This window comes from Terrapene carolina, unplaced genomic scaffold (genome assembly GCF_002925995.2).
Source record: "Terrapene carolina triunguis isolate 2854851 unplaced genomic scaffold, T_m_triunguis-2.0 Scaffold85, whole genome shotgun sequence".
Classification (NCBI taxonomy): Eukaryota; Metazoa; Chordata; order Testudines; family Emydidae; genus Terrapene; species Terrapene triunguis.
The window spans coordinates 8,581,697-8,600,910 of NW_020664436.1; the positions used below are offsets into that span (position 1 = coordinate 8,581,697).

Below are 19,214 nucleotides of genomic sequence, written 5' to 3' on the forward strand. Positions count from 1 at the left end.
GCCAAAGCTGAAGTCTGAGCTTCCTGAGCTTGGGCTTCGGCTTTGCTCCCACCCGGGGTGTTGGGGCTTAGGCTTTGCCCCTCGTCTGGGGCGGTGGGGCTCAGGCCAGCTCAGGCTTCGGTTCCCTCTTCTAGGGTCGTGTAGTAGTTTTTGTTGTCAGAAGGGGGCCATGGTGCAATGAAGTTTGAGAACCCCTGGACTAGATGTGATGTTATTGACATGAACTGGGACCGTATAGATCCCTGATGCAACCATATAGTTGCACCAAATCTTGTACAAAGGAGAGCCAGTAAGGTGTCTATGGAAAGGTTATGATCTGCTGGTTATAATTATGCTATCTGCATGCGTGTATCAATTTTGTAGTTGAAGTTATGAATCCTGGCTATTGTTGCTCTCTGTTCATGCGAGAAGGACCAAGGAAGTGAGAGGGTGAAGGAATAACCCCCTAACATCTATGTACTTGTATCTCAATGTGTTTGATTCTAAGTAGCATTAGTGAAGCTTTTGGTCAGCTTCTTGAGAAAGGAATTTGCAGATTAAGTGCCCAATCAGGAAACACTTAACTGACAATGGACCTTGGGAGATGCCAATCCACATGAGAAGTCTTCCTGGGAAAGTTCAAACTAGCATGTGAGCAATGGCTGCTGCCTGCAAACTGAGTCATGCATGGACATGTGACTTGCCCAGGTGGCTACAAATTCCATCTTGTTGCTGTGATTTTGCACTGGAGAACAAAGGGGTTTCTGCCCAGAAGAGAAAGAATATAAAAGGCCCTGGAAACCCCTACATTTTGTCTTCAATCCTGCTTCTTACCTCCGGAGGAACCTTGCTACACTGAAGCTCTGAACAAAGGACTTAATGACCCATCCAAGCTGTGGATGTACTCAAGAGACTTGATTTGAGCCTGCAGTTTATTCTATCACTGCTACAAGCCTGAACCAAGAACTTTGCCATTACTGTATGTAATTGATTCCATTTAACCAATTCTAGCTCTCATCTATATTTCTTTCTTTTATGAATAAACCTTTAGATTTTAGATTCTAAAGGATTGGCAACAGCGTGATTTGTGGGTAATATGACTTGTATATTGACCTGGGTCTGGGGTTTGGTCCTTTGGGATCGGGAGAACCTTTTTTCTTTTACTGGGGTATTGGTTTTCATAACCATTCGTCCCCGTAACGAGTGGCACTGGTGGTGACACTGGGAAACTGGTGCGTCTAAGGGAATTGCTTGTATGACTTATGGTTAGCCAGTGGGGTGAAACTGAAGTCCTCTCTGGGCTGGTCTACAGGGGGGGGGGGGGAGAGAGAGAGAGAGGATCGATCCAAGATATGCAACTTCAGCTACGCGAATAGCGTACCTGAAGTCGAAGTATCTTGGATCGAATTACCTGGGGTCCAGACGGCGCGGGATCGACGGCCGCGGCTCCCCCGTCGACTGCGCTACCACCGCTCGCTCTGGTGGAGTTCCGGAGTCGACGGTGAGCACGTTCGGGGATCGATACATCGCGTCTTAACAAGACGCGATATATATCGATCCCGGATAAATCGATTGCTACCCGCCGATACGGCGGGTAGTGAAGACGTACCCCCTGTTTGGCTGGTTTGGTGTGCCTTAATAATAAAGGAAGCCCAGCCTTGGGCTGTAACTGCCCTGCTCTATGCAGTTTGTCCTGAATTGATACTCTCAGTTGTGTCCTGCCAGAGGCAGCATTGTTACACTAGATAACTGTAAAAGAATGTGAAAACAATGAAGAGAGCCAGTGACCATCCAGCTCTCCATGAAGCAACACAAACTGCTCAACAGACCAATTTGGGATCCTCTGAAGTAAGTATGTATTTTGATTTCATAACTGTCATTGGATTGGAAAGACAAGGAAAAAATAAAACAATGAAATAAGTTGAGTTAGCCCAGCATGTGAGTCCTTATTCACAAGTTACATCCAGCCCCCTTTGCTCTTGGGTTCAGACTCCAGAGCAGCTGCTTCCAACTGACAAGTCTGTTAAATGTGCATTCCAGACATCAGAGGTGCAGCAACCACACACAGTCACCAAAATTTAGCTTCACACACATTCCCCTCCCTTGTAAATTTATCAATTATCAATTTTGTTTTTTGGAATGTTGGAGATTCTGTTTTTGTTGGAGGGCCTGTTGGGAAGAGCATTTACAGCTTGCTCCGCCAGTATCTCATTTACAAATACATTTCTAGCAGTAGTATTTTCACTTTTAGATTCAGTTTCTATACTTGTATTGTCGTCAAGCCAGTAAAAAGGAAAATCATTTTCCCCTCAGTAATTACATGGTTACTGTACATTCCATTCCTTCTTTAATTTCTGGACCTTTATCTACAAACAAATGACCCTCATTTTTCTTCATTATTTCTCCATTAACAAGGTTTGTCACTGGTTCTAATACCTTACAACATTCCCCACTTCATTCCACCCCAGTAATTCTGAACCAATACCCTTTGGGTCTAGGCATAAAAATCTGGGAGGCTTATATCACACTGTTCTTCTAATTTCATTGCTAAATCTGGTCTAATCAAATCAAATTCTTAACTGACATTTAAGAAATAAATCTGCTCAAGATTTCCATGTAGTTGTCTGTGGTGCTGACCTACATAATAAAAAAAAATGTTTCTAATATAATGGTCTAAGACTCTACTCTAATTTTTCTCTATTTTCTAAACTTGAGTGCAATTTCTTTCAGCTTTTGTTACTATACTTGAAGCAAATGTGATGGGATTCTTTTTCCACATCCTGGTTTATGTGAAATTACAGCTACTATTCCTGCTGAGAAGCATCATTTCTAATAGTAAGGAAGATTCTGAATTAGAACCACACCTAACACACGGTGTTAGATTTAGACCACGGTGGGAAGATGTTTAAAAAAAAAAAAAAAAAAAATCAAGATTTTCTGTATTAAAAACCCAACTGATACTATATTTATACAGTAGTGGAAACAAACTAGCATGTATATCAAGATAGACTGAGGATTAATAATAACGGTTAGAGCCTTGCACAGATACAGAATTTGTATCCGCATTTGCTCCGCAAACATGGTCCGCGATCTCCACAGATTTGCAGGGCTCTAATAATGGAGAGTTACATGGTCAATTAACTACAAACATATTCTTACCTATTTCAACTTCTATACATTACAATTTATTCCACCCACATCTATTTTCAGATTCTTGCACTTTAAATACTTCTAAAATTAAAACCAGATCAGCATCTTATTTCCTGCAATGGATAACGCAGCACAGTAATAACTATCACCTACTGGAAGAAATATTCAGAACAAAGCTGAAACCTTTTCAATAGGTACTAAATTAACTTTTAAAAAAATTACACAAACATTAATACAATGTTTTTTGTTTCATTATTATAGTACTTGAGCTTTCCAGCAATTGTTTTAATAGATCTAAGCTTTTTACGCAGAGGGAGAGAGAGAGAAATACCTTTAGGCCTATAAATTAGTCTTTCACTAGTGGTCAGCACAATTGCCTGAGCTGGACCAGGGGGGTTGGCTCTGTGATTCTCGAACTTGCTTTGATCTAAAATCGCCTACACTTGGAAACTTCTGGGCATGCTCAAAAGCCATTTATTTGACAGGCTTTGGGGGGGAAGATGGTTACTTTGGGAGAGGAGTGGATGGTGCAAAAGGGGCTTTTTTGATGCTTTGATATATTGGGTGTCTGAGTTAATTTTCTACTGTATGATTATTTATTGCTGCTAGGTAGTAAATTATGCAATTTTAAGTTAATTTTTTTATTAGGGAACCTATAACTTTACATAGGGATGTTTTACATATTTCTTGACAACTACATAAATAAAATTCAAAATCTAAGATTTATTTTGTCTATTTATTTTAATTTAGCTCCTAAGCAGTTATTTTATGGAATAATTATAAAACAGATCCCCTTTTTAAAAAATAACCTGATCTTATAAAAGTGTATTTGCATACGTATTTATGGTGAATCCCTGAAGCTGAAACACATTGAGGTACTTCTATGCACTCATGATTTGTTCAGTCTACTTTTTAACCTCTGTTTTTACTTGCAGTTGACAACTATTTATTCATTCATAATGAGATTAAAATTTTATGTTAAACTCAACATAAAGGTATATGACACTATGCCAACTTTATAAGCTTTAGTCAGTTTTTCTTGACTGTTCCTTGTTCTAACAAACACCGAGAATCTATTACATTTAATATGATCCTTATTTCAGAAAACTGGGCCATTTAAAAATTCATTAAAGCATCAAGTCCCATACTTCTTTAATTGAATATACAAGTAGGCAGTTCATACATTCACCTTTACTCTGATGTGTCTTTCACAGTCCTTACTTTTCTGGCACAGTGCTGTCCTGGTAATATAACTTTCTGATTCTAATATACAGTATTTTAAATTAGTGGTTCTCAAAGCCGGTCCAGCACACCCCTCGGCCTGCGCCGCTTCCTACAGCCCCCATTGGCCTGGAGCGGTGAACCGCGGCCAGTGGGAGCCGCCATCGGCTCAACCTGCAGATGCGGCAGGTAAACAAACCGGCCCGGCCCGCCAGAGGCTTTCCCTGAACAAGCGGCAGACCGGCTTTGAGAACCACTGTTTTAAATGATAGAAAATGCCAGACAGCTATAAGTACAATGTTTGTAACATCTGTATCCATCTCTCCTTTCTTAACTCTGGTAATTTATCCCCCACGTATGTGACCAAATTACAATTCCTCTTTACATTTCTCCTTCCAACTCACTTTCCATTATTAACGGTTCCCAATTTATTTTTGTACAACAGAAAATGGCTGGAGGTCCAAAAACTGCTGCTGAAATGGCAGCTACCATTTGTGGGGAGAGAGCTATTTAAAGCTATCACTTTTCTCCTCCAGATCCTCTCCCACCTTTCCTCTCTTCACCCTACTCTATCCATACAGTCTGTTCATTTTCATTCAACCCCTTTAATCACAGTAAAGGGAGTTTATGCTCAGGAGTATCACCATTAAAAAAAGCACACAATGCCAACTAAAGTGTATCTTTGGACAATCATTGGCCCCATCTAGACACTAATATTATCCAGGTCATCATTAAAACACATTCAAGTAAGAGCTCTCTGTTTTAGCTCGATTGCTGTTTCCTGTTTTCAGGGAAACAACTGAAAAATACTGGATGAAAACTCACTCTAACCTTATTTTCATGGATCCAAACTTCATTATGCAGAAATTTGATCAGGACAACCAAAAGTATCCAGAAAAAAACCCAAGAAAGAGTAATCTCTCCTCACTTTCAGCTAGTTACTAGTTAAACTACTTTCCTGAGCATTGAAAGTGGTAGTTTATAAAACCAGTGATGATTCCAGCACACCATGTTACCAATTTTGTATTGACAGTCTCTGGTAATATGCCAAGTGTACCATGGCTGAGGCAAATATTGTAGGCACTTCAGCTGATAAGTCTCTACGGCTCTAGCACTTGATGGGCCCTCTTCTAACTGCCTTCAAATGTGACGCTTATCCCAAGGCTTTGGACACCCTTCTTCCTAACTGCCAAGGGATCTTCCCCTGCTAGCAGCCCACTATCCTCCTGATCTAGAAGAAAAAAACAGCAACATATTTGCCCCCACGCAGATTCACCACACATTTAACTAGTAAAGGTTTCTGGTGAAACAACACGGACATGAACCAAGTTTAAATTTCTAAAGATGGCAGACTATTTTAAAAAATGCTCCACAGAAAGGTTAAATTTCCCTATTAAGTTCTATAGAATTAAATGTAAGGGAACATACCTCACAATTGAAATGTTTTGTGGATTTTGTTAGCTAATAGGTTTTGCATTCACAAACCACTACAAAATAACCATTTGAATGTCACAGAAAGAAGAAAAGTTAAGGAAACAGGTTCTGGTTTCAACCTTCCAAAGGATTAATGTAAAAAAAAGTGTTTTTATTTACAAAATTAAATACTTTGAAAAATGCTAGCTTTCTTTCAAAGTTGGCTGTCTAAATGCTTGCAAGAGAATGTGTATGAGGATTGGAGGCAGTAACAATGGAAGACCTACCTGAGTCTGCCTCATTGCCCGTTCCACTCGACGAGTGCTTCCTTTCTCAAGCTTTGTCCGGAGAAGTAAGGCTGAAGTTTGAATGGCCCAGAATTTAGGTTGTGAAAGTAAACACTAATGAGGGGATGATAAAAAAAAAAAAAAAAAAGGTTAAAATTTTTTTTTTTAAAAGTGGTAAAAAAAAAAAAAAAGGAGAGATTTGATGGTAATTTTCAACATATCTCACTTGCTCAAGCAGGTCTGCCCAAACTGTAGTCTATTCTGAAATTCTAATTTTCTGTCATGGTATCTTATTGGTAAATTCAAGACATTACATGTATGCATTTGCTGGTCTGTTAGATAACCATGGACCAAAAATGACTGGACCAAAGGTTTTATTGCTATGCCATTTCATCTGAATAAAGTTAATCTGATATGGGTGGGTGGGTGTGTACACATAGAATAGAACTTGTGACTAGTGAATCAACAAGGAAGCAAGACAGAGAACAGTGGTGAAAAAACACATGGAAGGTGAATACAGGAAGGAGGGCTTCTTATTTATTTCCCTAAATAGTGGCTCTGATACAAGCAAAAAAGTAGTTATTTGGTGTTACAGCATAAACAAAGTTGTGCTCAGCAGAATTTATCAGAGTTGTTGGTAATCTAGTGAATTTTACTTGTTTTGTTCTATGCAGTTTCTTGCTGTGTGGAGTTTTCTACTTGTTAGCTGAAAATATCAGTCTTCCCTGGGCTGATTTGTTTAGCGCCATGGGAGATGAATCTAAGCAAGAGATTATATATATGTGCCACCTTCAATGGTGAGGTATTGTCCACTTTCTTTCATTGAGGTTTATGCTACATGTGTTGAGAACACGGTGGTCAATCATTAACTGAGCTACAAACTTGACTCATGGCTTTAGGCTAGTGAGGAGTTTTTAGTCCATCCTACTTTCCTCCATACTGAAGCCGAGTGCCCTTAAAGAAACAGCATGAGGTCACTACTCAGAAAGCCCTCTCTTGATGCCAGCAAACTCACCAGTTATCATCCAATCTCTAACCTATATTCTTTAGGGGAGCCACTTCGTCACAGGAGGTCATTAAGAAAGTGGTAGCCAGAGTGGCCTCAACACACTTGATTCCATATAGATGGCTTTAGTCCCTTCCAGTCTGGTGTCAGATGTGGGTATGCTACCATTATCTGTGTTTGCATTTTATTTTTAAAAAAAAAAAAAAAAAAAAGTTTTAACTAGTTGGAGGTAGATGCCAATATAAATTTCTCAGTGAAAGGTATTTCAGCTACATCCAAGGTTCCCAAATGTGGGAATATAAACACAAACCCCACAACCCAAAATGATTAAGCAACTGAACATTCCTAAGTACACTTTCAGGCACTAAAATTTGAACAAGGGCAATACTCTTCATTTCGCAGAGTGCAACAGTAATTTGTAGACAAAACAATAAATAGACACGAATAGATCTTTTTAAGAGGTACAAAACTACATCTCTCCCTGTCAGTCAACTATTAATACTTTAGAAACAGCAATAGTTATGACTTCACCTAGGCCTAGACTGAGACTTTATGGGCTTGTCTTCACTACTGGGGTAAGTCGACTTAAGTTACACTATTCCTGTTACGTGAATAATGTAGCTGGAGTCGACGTAGCTTAGGTTGACTTACCCCGGTGTCTTCACTGCACTGTTTCGATGGGAGATGCTCTCTGGTCGCCTTACCTTACTCTTCTTGGGAAGCTGGAGTACCGGAGTCGACCAGAGAGCGCTCTGCAGTCAATTTAGCGGGTCTTCACTAGACCCGCTAAATCAACATCTGCTGCATCGATTTCAGCAGCATCGATCTCCCTGGTAGTGAAGATAAGCCTGTGTGCCACCCTGAGTAACGTGAAGATGAATAGCTATGCTGTCCCAGAAACAGCACAGGGAAATAGTTGTTAGTCATAATTCCTTCCCTGGTTCTCCCACTGCTCCAAGAGGACAACAATCTGACAACCTTTATCCAGCAGCAGATTAACTTCACTCATCACTCAGGCTCAGCTGTGCTGGTTGGTTTACAAGAGGCAGAACCAAGGCTCCCTCCCCCCCCCCCCCCACACACACCGGTATGGTGGTGGGGAGTAGCACCCCAAGAAGCCTGCCCCTCTCTCCCCGCCAACTAGCAATCTGGGTATCCCATTTTGGAGTAGGTGGGGAGTACTCTGCCCCCTTTTTTCCCGTCTGCACTAGCATGTGGAGCAAGTCCCTTGTGTACCATTGGCTATGAAACTGATGTGCCTTAATCACCTCAGTCAAATAAGCCACAGGCTGAGGAGAACTTTGACTTAATAACAATCCTGGATTGTTTTAAAGTTACACACAAACAAAACATCAGGTACACTCTTTAATACTATTGCAACAGAGACATGGTAAATTCTCCTGTGCTATTCTTAATGAAAATACATTGAGCACAAAGCAACCTTTTGTAATATACTGTAACTGCAGTGAACAATTGGAAAACAGGTGTTAGTTACTTTCATTTAGGCTTATTTGTAACTGTATTAGCACTCAGCTCAGTCTCATGCCAAAACCTAAAAATGCTCAGTTTCTCATTTTCATTGCCTAATCACGATGTTTAAAAAAGTACAATGAAATGAAAAAAGAACTCATTTAAAGATACTGCTGTTCACACTCAGGGTTTTAACGAATAGCTTCGGAACGTGTATTAATAAGTATTGGGCAGTCCTCACATTCCCACTGAGTACGTACTCCGAATATTCCATAAAATAAAATAATTCTAATTATTCTGGGCAGTCTTAAGGCTTTATAGTTCGACCTGTGGCTAAAACTAGACATTAATACACATCACTATATTTTAAAATAATATACCTGGAAACAATAAAAAATAAATCAAACTTGGGAAAAAACATGCATATCGTACTTTAATGTACTGTGCTACTTACTATAAATTAAGAAAACTGCTTAATAAAATAATTTCAGAAATAAATCTGCTCATTGAAAAAGAATCTTCACAAGAAGTCTTCATTATGTTCATTTTAGAAATTAAACAGAGAAAAGAAAAAAATAAGGGGATCAGCTGTTGGAAGGAGAGAAAAAATGGAAAGACCAACGAAGTTATGTAACTTTTTGTACAACAGCAGATAAACAGTTTCTCAGCAACAGAAAACGTGGCACCTTGGTTTAGATGACACAGTATAAATAATGGGAAGATGATTTCCAATCAGAAATAGTACAGCAATTACTATTTGGAAGTAGGGAAGATGTGAGAAATAATAAAGCAGCAGCTTTGGGGAATGGGGGCATACTAATGCAAGTAATCTTCCACAAGGCTGGCACACTTTGTATCAACCCCATTAAAGAGTTCTAGGACTCCCACCTTGCCCCAAATAAATAACAAGCCCTCCTGGACATGCAAGAGACCCTCAGCCTCCCAGGAGCGATTCTCCACATGGAGTGCTCTGGCGTCTTGACACCACTCCACTAAATGAACAGCAGCAGTTCCAGCAACCCTGCTCCTCCTCCTCCTCCTTTCTAAGGAGATGCAGCACCTGTTCCATTCTACTAGCTTGCTCTTCTCCTCCGACCGAAGAATCAGGAGCAGCCCGAAGCAATTTTACCAGCCAGGGTGGAAAAAGGTTAATTGCTGCTCCAGAGGCCAGGCAAACAAACAAAAAACAACACCTAACCTCCACTTGCCAAAAAACCCTGAGTGTCACAGGGGTATGGTGTTCTCTGGAAGTTGGTGCCCAAAGCAACTGCCTTGCTCGCCCGCCCCTAGCATCGTCCCCAAGAATAGAGGTGTCTAGGATTATTTTGTGCTTTCCTCCTCATCCCTTTTAAAAGAACAGGACATTTGGATCCTGGGGGATCCAATAAAGTATAAAGTAACTGGGGAGCTTGAGGCTGTTCTGCTACTTTTTTCTCTTGTGACCTCAAGTGAAAGAGACACTTGTTCCCTAGTCCCACTCAGGCTACTTGCCCAGGCAAATATTTTACTTTGAGAGGGTTTCTAAAGCTCTGCCATGTTAAATCACCAGACATCAAGCACTTTTTTTTTTTTTAAATAAATCTCACACACAAATGAAGTAGAGCACTATCCCCATGAGTGACTAATTATGAAACTGTTTCACTAATTCATCCAGGTAATTTATACTGGAACACTATATCAATACAAACAAAAGCAAAGTGAAAGCTTTTGTATGTCATTCCACTTGTAGCAGAGAGGTATTGTCACACTCTGTATTGAACTCTCTTTACAAGGCACGCATTGTAAAAAAAAAAAAAAAAATCAAACTTGCAGGTTGACAAGACCTGTGAGGGAGTATATGACTGGGCTCAAGTGAACAAAATTCTTGGGTTTTTTTCAGCTGGGTAGCACACACACACCTGTTACTTCACTTCTGGTGGGTGTCTCATTTTTTACATCTACTGTACAGTTAATTTATTTTTAAGTGTCTCGGAAAGGGTCTTTCTACATTTTAGAGACAAGAAAAAACAACTTGGAATATGATCCTGAGGACCAGAAAGAGAAAATGAAATTAGGGAAAATTTGATCTGGTCTTAAAAGCACACTTTCAGAGAGGTCTAGACCCAAAATTTAAATCTGGTAAAAGATTTTATGAAACTTGATCATAAGTGTTTCCTTTAGAAAAGGCGTGGTTGCATTTAAATATTCCCACACAGTATTTGTAACCCAAAACTGAAGTACTGATGTTAAAAGCAAAATGAACTAGAAACAGACATGAAAGACTAACTTCTTTTCATACAATGGAATGAATGAAGGCTAAAGGGAAACAACCAGCATTAATTGTGAAAAGTTCATTTAAAGAGCCTTTCAGCGTTAATGTAAAGTATTAGTAACAATGTATCTTGTTAAAAAGTGGCCCAATCCTGCAACCAACTATGCACAAGTAAGTAGATCCAGTGAGCTCAATGGAACTACCTCACATGCATTGTTACTCAAGCATATCTTCGCAAGATCTGGGCCTTGCTCCATAAACTGACACAGCATCCCTCTAAGACACTAAAGGCCTCTAAAAATCCATTTCATGAGAAAAGTGTTGAAGAGTTTAACTTAAAAGTTAAAACAGAGCTCCAAGTCTGCTTAGTTAAAAAGCAAATTTTTAAAGAAAAACCTGCCCAAAGTGTAGGAGGAGTTTGGGGCACCTTGACTTTTCCACCTTCGTTAAAAAGAACAAAAACATTTAGAAGCCGATAAAATTTGAGCTCTAGTCTAGTATTTGGCTGACTTGGCCAAAATGACAGGCTTAGCCTGAAGGTTTACGGGCCTGATGCAGCGTGCACTGAAGTCAATGGAAAGACTTACAATATTGACTACAGTCCTGATCCTAGAGTTTCAGAACCTTAGAGAACTTTATATTAAATGGATTTTTGAAGAAGGGAGGTGGAATAGGAGCTTGCTCCATCCACTCCATGCATCAACCTGGTATTGCAGTGTTTCCAGAAATGGTGCACCTCCCTCTGGGCAAATATTCTGGTTAAAAGAAAGTGAGAAAATTTTCCTGTGTTATTGTCTTCTTTGTAATTTTAATATATTTCTCATTTATCTTGGTATCCAGCCACTGAGCACTAAAAAATTAAGCACTGAACCTTGAACTTGACTCAATATTCTATTGGAAGAGAGTTTCAGAGGACTGAGGACAGGTTTGATAAAAGCGCATTATTGAGGAAATATATTGGCATATGCTAAACTAGTTGGAATAGCCTAGCAGTTGATGGATTCATGCACTAGTATATTGCATTGCTGTTGTCCAGCTGGGAGGCGATGAAGGCATGTGCGACTGAGGCACCTCATCATCCACCAGGATGGGATGCAATCTCTTAGCTAACCAGAGACAGTAGAAAGTGTTGCTCAAAACGCTGTTATATAATTGCTTAGCTTCAGGGAGGAATCCAGGAGAACACCCAAGCAATGGACTGAATTCACCAATTTTGGGTGTGTGCCCTTTAACCAAAGGAAACCGTATTGTGGGTGCAAACTCCTCAAAGTGCTTATCTCTGACCACCAGCATTTTGCTAAGATTCAGCTTCAATCTGCTGTTCTTCATCCAGGGGCTGATTTAATCAAAGCAATGGGCCTCAATATTTAAATTGCTAGCACATGAGCCCATGACATCTTACCAATTCTCTGAGGCTGCATGTAGATGGTGAACTGGACAACAGCACCCTCACAGCCAGGATCAAGGAGATAATATTCAGAATATAGAACCTTCTGATTGTGAAATGTTTTCCACTGACTTGCTGAGGCTTTTTGATATTCTTCATTTCAGCTGAGAGAAAATACCATAGCAGGGCATCAGCTCTGCTGTAGTTAAGCTTGAGAAGGCTGCTCTAAAACCCACTTGGCTCACTTGAAATTTGCCACGCTTCGTGGAGTTCTGGATACGGTTCGTGGTTCAAATTTGAGGTCATTGGAGCAAGCCTCCCCCAACCCCCAATTTTACAAGATCATTAAGTTCTTATTTTTTGTGCACAAGTGGGGCTCAAACTATGGCTCTGATTGTCCCCAAATTGATCTTATTCAGTTACAATGTTGATCGCGGCTACTGTGCCATACCCACTGCCCCTTTGGGGAAGCGCTATTGAAAATGCTATTTGTTGAAAAACAAGTTTGGCTCTTTAGAATGGTACACAACAATCTAAAGCATGAAAGATCTACACATGCATGTGCAGCAAGATTAGGTAAAGGATTTTAAAGGCAGTATACTGTCACAGGAATTAAGTGGCTCAAGGGGACATGCACACTCTACCTTTGTAGATAGTGTAGTACTTTCAGAACAGATTATCCCTTTAAGAGAGCAACGCCTTGTCTAAAGTGTTTAGGTGAACTGTACTGAACAGGAGAAATTTACACCTGCTTTATACACACACTTAGAAACACACACAGAAATATGATCACATTTGCTAAATTTTACAACCCCTTCACCCTGCCCACTCTGACAACTAACACTATACTTTCCACTTACTCGTGATTAAACCCACAGACCACTCATATCCCACCTCACTGCTGACAATCGACATGGCAAGACCACCCCTGTGCACTGCTACTGACACAACCCACAGAACTGAGTGCTGAAGTGAAGCATACTGGATCTCTCAAGGCACACATGCACTTGTTTCCTTTGATCGTGAATACAGGTGAAGGTAGGGGGAGGGACATAGCCTCCCTCCCCAATCTCTTAATATCACAATCAAAGCTCTGCCAAGCTGTTCCAACTAATCCCTTCACCATTCAATACAGCTACACCTAACAGTAAATGCACCTGGAGGGCATGCAGATAATTCCCAGTGGCTATTGCCGGCTGGTAGGGAGGGGGAGCAGATTTAAGGTTTAAACCTTAACTCTATTTCCTGGTTCAGAGTTTTGCTGAATTCAACATTCTGGAAGGGCACGAGGTACTAACAGGCAACCTTAACTCTGCATTAACAAAGTTTTTCATCAGTGAATACACCATACTTCATATTATGTTTAAACATGGCTAATGGCAAGTGTTAAAATGCAAAATATAGAACATCTGTCATTATGACAATCACAGCAGTGAGACACCCAAACTGCTACAAAAGCAGTTTCAAATGCAAAATCCATCTGAGTGGTGAAATGAGAAGGGTTTAAGATATACATCAGGGAGTCTTAGAGAAAGATTTAATTGTAACCACAAGTTTGGTTTTGACAGCAGATTCCTGTCTTGTTCTGGTCCATAACACAGCAAGTCAGTTTATATTAACATTTTTTGTTCAGCTATTTTGTATGTGAACTTGTAAATCTCTGGTTTGGCAAATAGAGGTTATTTACTGACTTTGGTTTAAAATACAACATAAATAAATGCCTATCTAGGCTGTAGGTGTCCTTCCTATTAAAATATATAGGAAACAAAAAATCAAAACAGCACATCTCTCCACAGATCACCAGTCAACATAAACATTGTAATTCAAAAACGAACACCCTTCATATTCCATTTTGAAGGATGTGCTCTTTTACTTATTATCAAGTTTCTATCACATCACTCTATTGTTCACCAAACTTTCGTTGGGCTGAAGGTACTAAGAAAGTCTAAAATAAATCATATAACTATATTGTATATAACTATTACCAAATATATTTTTAAGTAGAACACCGTTAAGTTACACTAACTGTATTTACTATTTTTGTTGGGTTTATAAAGAATCTTTTTTGCCATTCCAGTTTACAGCACTGCTCTATTTAAGTGCAGAAAATAGTTTAAATACAGATTTAAATACAATCAAAATATTTTGTTGCTTAGCGACTAAAATTTTTGTGGAAAATAATACATTAGTTACAAGCACATCTGGCAATTCACAAGAAATCTATTAATTTTTAGCTATACTTACATCAATAGCTTAATTTTACAAAAATTATCCCAGTACATATCCTCAGCATTCTCATGGGTGATCTTATTTTTATTACATCTTTCCAATAGCTAGCTTAGTTTAATAGTGTACGCATTTGGTGTTATGGAATTTGGCTGTGGATTAACCAATTGTTTGTCTTAGAGCTTAAACTTAACAAATCCAAACATGTTAAGGTATGAAAATGCACAATTTGGGCACCTATACAGCCTTAACCCTGCCCTGTATTACTTTGCAACATTTATATGATTATGACTGTCACTTTAATGTTTGTAGTCCTCCCAGAATAGATGAAACTGAATTAAAAGATACTTAACACTTTATCTATTCTCTCATGTTACACATTTTAAAATAACTAACTCCTAAACTAATTAAGAGATTTACTTGTAAATTCTCAGTTATTCTTTAACTGTCAAATGAATTAAGTGCTGCAACTTTGGGGAGGATATGCTGTATTTTTATACATAACTTACAAAAGTAGAATTTTTTTTACATAACCACCAAAACAATGTAAAACTTGAGAGCCTACAAATCAAAGCATGAAGAGGCATATAAATGTTTAGCATATCTGGCACATAAATACCTTGCAACACCGGCTACAACTGTGCCATGCAAATGCCTGTTCTCACTTTCAGGTGTGTAACAGGGTGCTGGATAGGAGAAACAAGCCAGGCCCCTGTTAGCCCTGTTCCAGAGGAAGGGTATTAGTTGGGCTGGCTGAAGGGCCACGCCCTAATTACCAGAGTGGATCCACCTGCAGGCCTGGGTAGCCAGCCTGCCCTATAAAGCTGGCTACAAGACAGGAAGCAGGGGGAGACAGGAAAGGGAGGAGCATGGGCTCTAGAGCCCTGCTGGCTGGGAAGCTAGTAGTCTCTGGGAGGGTTGGTCTCTAAACACTTGTAAATAGTAGGTGGTGGGAAGGGACACAAACAATAAAAGGACACGGGTGCTGCACTTCAGTTGGTCTCTGACTGTGTTTGTGGAGGGGCCGGGAGTGGGCGCTGCTACAAAGTGAATTTGTAAACAAGAAGTGGGCAGCATTATTTCCTGCAAATGTAAACAAACGTGTTTGTCTGAGCGACTGTCTGAACAAGAAGTAGGACTGAGTGGACTTGTAGGCGCTAAAGTTTTACATTGCATTAAAAAATAAGTTATTTTTTGTACATAATTCTACATTTGTAAGTTCAACTTTCATGATAAAGAGATTGTACTACAGTACACTGGTATGACGGGTATTTCCAAATAACTATTTGGGAATTTACACCACTCAGTGTGGTACCTTGAGCACCTTCTATTAATTCCTCATCTTCACAAGTATTGCACAAGAGATGCAGTTAATACTTCATTTCATGTATCATTATCAGGATGATACATACTAATATGAAAAAAATTGAGCATCTCTAAAGATTTGCTGTCTTGAACAGAAGTAAGCTGATTACTTACAGGAATAATGTCACTTTGTGTATAAAACAATCTGAGTAGAAGTTGTAATCATCCATATTCATTAATCACATCTTATTTGCTATAAAACCTTCATGTCTTCTACAGTTGTGAAGAAGATTTTTCCAGTAGAATTTCACTGCATGTTATTCTAGATACACTGTTACAAATTCTAATCCTATTTGGCATAGCTGACTTTCAACATTTAAGAGTGTTATCTCCTTAGAGAGATACAGCATATAGGCAGTGTAAATCCCCTCATATATTGAAATTTTAAATGCCCTGAAATATAGCTGTTGTAAGAATTAGGTTTCTTATAAGGATAATTTAAAAGGACATAAGTGCAGTCTTTTGACAGAGAGAAGCAGTCTCTAGGCAGAAATGAAATTTGATGACTTTAAGGGATTATGTCTCAGAGGTTTATAATCCATTTAAGAAAAAGTAGTCATTGAAGGGCTTTTGCTCTAGCTTCTCTAGCACTCTCACAATTTTGAGACTATTTGGGCCTCATTTTCCATCACATCCACTTTATGCAGAAAATTTTGATTTTCATTGATCCCTTTCTCTACTTTGAGATGTCCATCTCAGAAGAAATTGCCTCCAATTTTCTATGGATGCAGTCAAGTCTCTTCTTGCATGCTATTATGCCTTTTCCTTTACTCCCTAGATTTACTGTTCAGCGAGTTGGTGATAGAAAGTGCTGTGATGTAACACTGCAACTTTTCATCTACTGAAAGATAACTACATATACACCCCTTAATACTGAGTGCCACGTACATCAGGTCCAGTTCAAAAAGATGAATCCCTAACACTACAGCATTTCTAAACTGAGCCTTGTATCACCCATAATGTACCGTGGTTGTGTTGTGTTAATATATTTATTTCTTCAGTACATTACAGTACAGTTGATATAGTTAGTACATTAGCTTTCCACATTAAAAAAAAAAGGTTCTAAATCTTCATTTAGGGAACAAGCAAAAATCTTTTAGTGGTCGGTAGCCTCATCTCCTGCTTGCTCCACATCTCACAGACAGAAGAATTGCTGAACAGGGAGAAAACTGAAACATAAAGGATGCTGCAGACACTTTGCCCGTAGCTGTCAGAAGCTGCACTCAACACATCTGTTAATGCCTCACTTTCAGAAGCACTAAACTTAATTCAGGTCTTAAAAGAAAAAAATTAAAATGATTTTGGATGAAAACCCAATACTTCAGCTACAAATCTAAAAAATAATTTTTTAGTAGGGTTCTAAAAGCAATTTGTTATTAAAAATTCCTATATGTTTCTATATTATTGTGCTTGTAGTACTTTTAGCAGGAAATTGACTATACATTTTTTCCACTTAGATTTAAACATTTTAGAAAAATACCCATAAATCTTTGCAGTTAAAGCCTGCAAAGGGAATTAACTTTTGTATTGGAGCAACAGTATTAAAATACTATTTCTAGTAAAAAATCCATGATTTGTGTTGTGTGGTCAAAATGAATTAAATTCCAGATATTTGTAACATTCTCAGTTTTTAAAACCAGTGGCCTCAGAAGTCTATGAGGTGACGCTAACAGACCTTGAATGTGTCTCTCCCTCAGTTTACATTCCTTTCTCTGAAAATATAATTTAATATCTTTCCAGTAATCATTCAGTAAAAAGGGGATTCTTTCAGTATAATCAACTTGAATCAACTGATTCAAGGTGATTGTAGCTACTTTAGTTAAATTTCACAAAGAAAAATATATACACAGGGCAAGTGAAAAAACATCCAATTGCTCTATTACCCAAAATATCAGATTAGTATTCCAAGTTGCCTATTCGTGTGTCTCCTTCAGTGTTATGTAGGAAAAAAGTGGCATTACCTTCGTTAAGTCTTACATATTTTCTGGTGCCACTTAAATCACAATTTTAACTGCCTCCTTTTGGACTTTAAATCAGGTAAAGAGTTCATAAATACTGCACAAGAACTGATTCTGCAAGAGATATTGCCAGGTGTTGCTTTTTAAAACAGCTTAGTAGGTGTTTTTTTGATGTATGATCAGATGCTCTGCCAAGCCATAACTTTTTACAAAATTTCTGTCAAAAGGGGGAAAATATCCCCATTATCACTTCACTGGTGTCATTTTTCACATCTCTTCAAATTGTTATTTGAACACTTAAATTGGAGCATTCAGTTAATTCACTACCTGTTTTAAAAAGTGTTGATTATTGTTCACCTGAAGTGACAGAGAAAAAACAAATCTTAAAATTATCAGAATGACAGGGCAAGAGAGATTTACTCTCTTGTATTGGCTTGAGAGATCAGCACACACAGCTAGTGCCATTTTCCACTATTAATCTAATATCCCATATATTTTTCAGTTGGTTTAGACCACACATTCAGTATGTCTTTTCCAGAGACTAGAGCTGCTCATTTAAGTATATGACAAGGGTTTATTTCAGTCCATAAAAACTAATCCTGGGAATGTACAACTAAAATAGCATTTCACCACAACAGGTGTTAGCTGAACATCAGCAGAGTTGGGCTTAAAGCTCTTAACCACAGCCATTAGAAATACCTCTTCTGGTGTTAAAATCAAGAGCAAGGCCAAGACACAAACAGTGATCTGCACCAAGGGACAGTTTAATTAGAAAAGTATTCCTAAAATTTGCTTTGTCTAGTCTTGTCTAGTATCCTATGCACTAAAGTTATAACATTGTGTAATTATAAATATAGCTTACACTTTTGGTTTTAACTTGCCCATTTCAAATTTCAAAATGATTTAAAAGTGACACACACATTTGGGTTCTTTTACATTTTAATTCATGTGAAGTAAGCTTATTCAAATAAGTTGTTTCACAATTAGATACAGATATATTTGTACTAGAATTTTCACATCAAAACAATCGTAAAAACTTTTTTGTTGCATAGACCCAGGTATTGTTTTTTCCCAGTTAGGATTTTATTATAAGTTTTCTCTCCTCCTTTTCTCCCCTGCCCCATCAGTTACCACATCACCAAGCATATTTTCCCAGCAGGAAAGTCACAGCACTGTTCCAAATGTCTGCCTTTAACAGCTAATCATACTGTTCCTTAAGCTATGTCTACACTTAAAATGCTACAACGGCACAGCTGTGGTGCTGCAGCTGCGCCACTGCAGGGCTTCAATGTAGACACTTAATACAGTGATGAAAAGGGTTCTCCCATCACTGTAGTAAAACCACCTCCCCGACAGACGGTAGGCAGGTCAACAGATGAATTCCTCCATCTACCGAGCACTGTCTTCATGGGATTTAGGTCAGCTTAACTAAGTCGCTCAGGGGTGAGGATTTTTCATGCCCCTGAGCGATATAGGTGGGTCAATCTAGAACAGTCTAGAG

At 38.8% G+C, this 19,214-nt stretch overlaps 1 protein-coding gene and 1 pseudogene across 3 annotated transcripts in view; one reads left to right on the top strand and one right to left on the bottom strand.

Moving 5' to 3' along the window:
- TTC27 (tetratricopeptide repeat domain 27) overlaps positions 1-19,214 on the bottom strand; it is a 164,982-nt gene that overhangs the window by 64,499 nt on the left and 81,269 nt on the right. For 2 of the 3 annotated variants that reach the window (XM_026649784.2, XM_026649782.2), the window contains one exon: positions 6,051-6,164. The exons of the other annotated variant lie outside the window; for it this stretch is intronic. In XM_026649784.2, coding sequence (XP_026505569.1) covers positions 6,051-6,164 — 114 coding nt within the window. The remainder of the gene's footprint in view (positions 1-6,050; positions 6,165-19,214) is intronic. 3 annotated transcript variants of the gene reach the window in all.
- Positions 11,399-11,518, top strand: LOC112112778 (annotated as a pseudogene).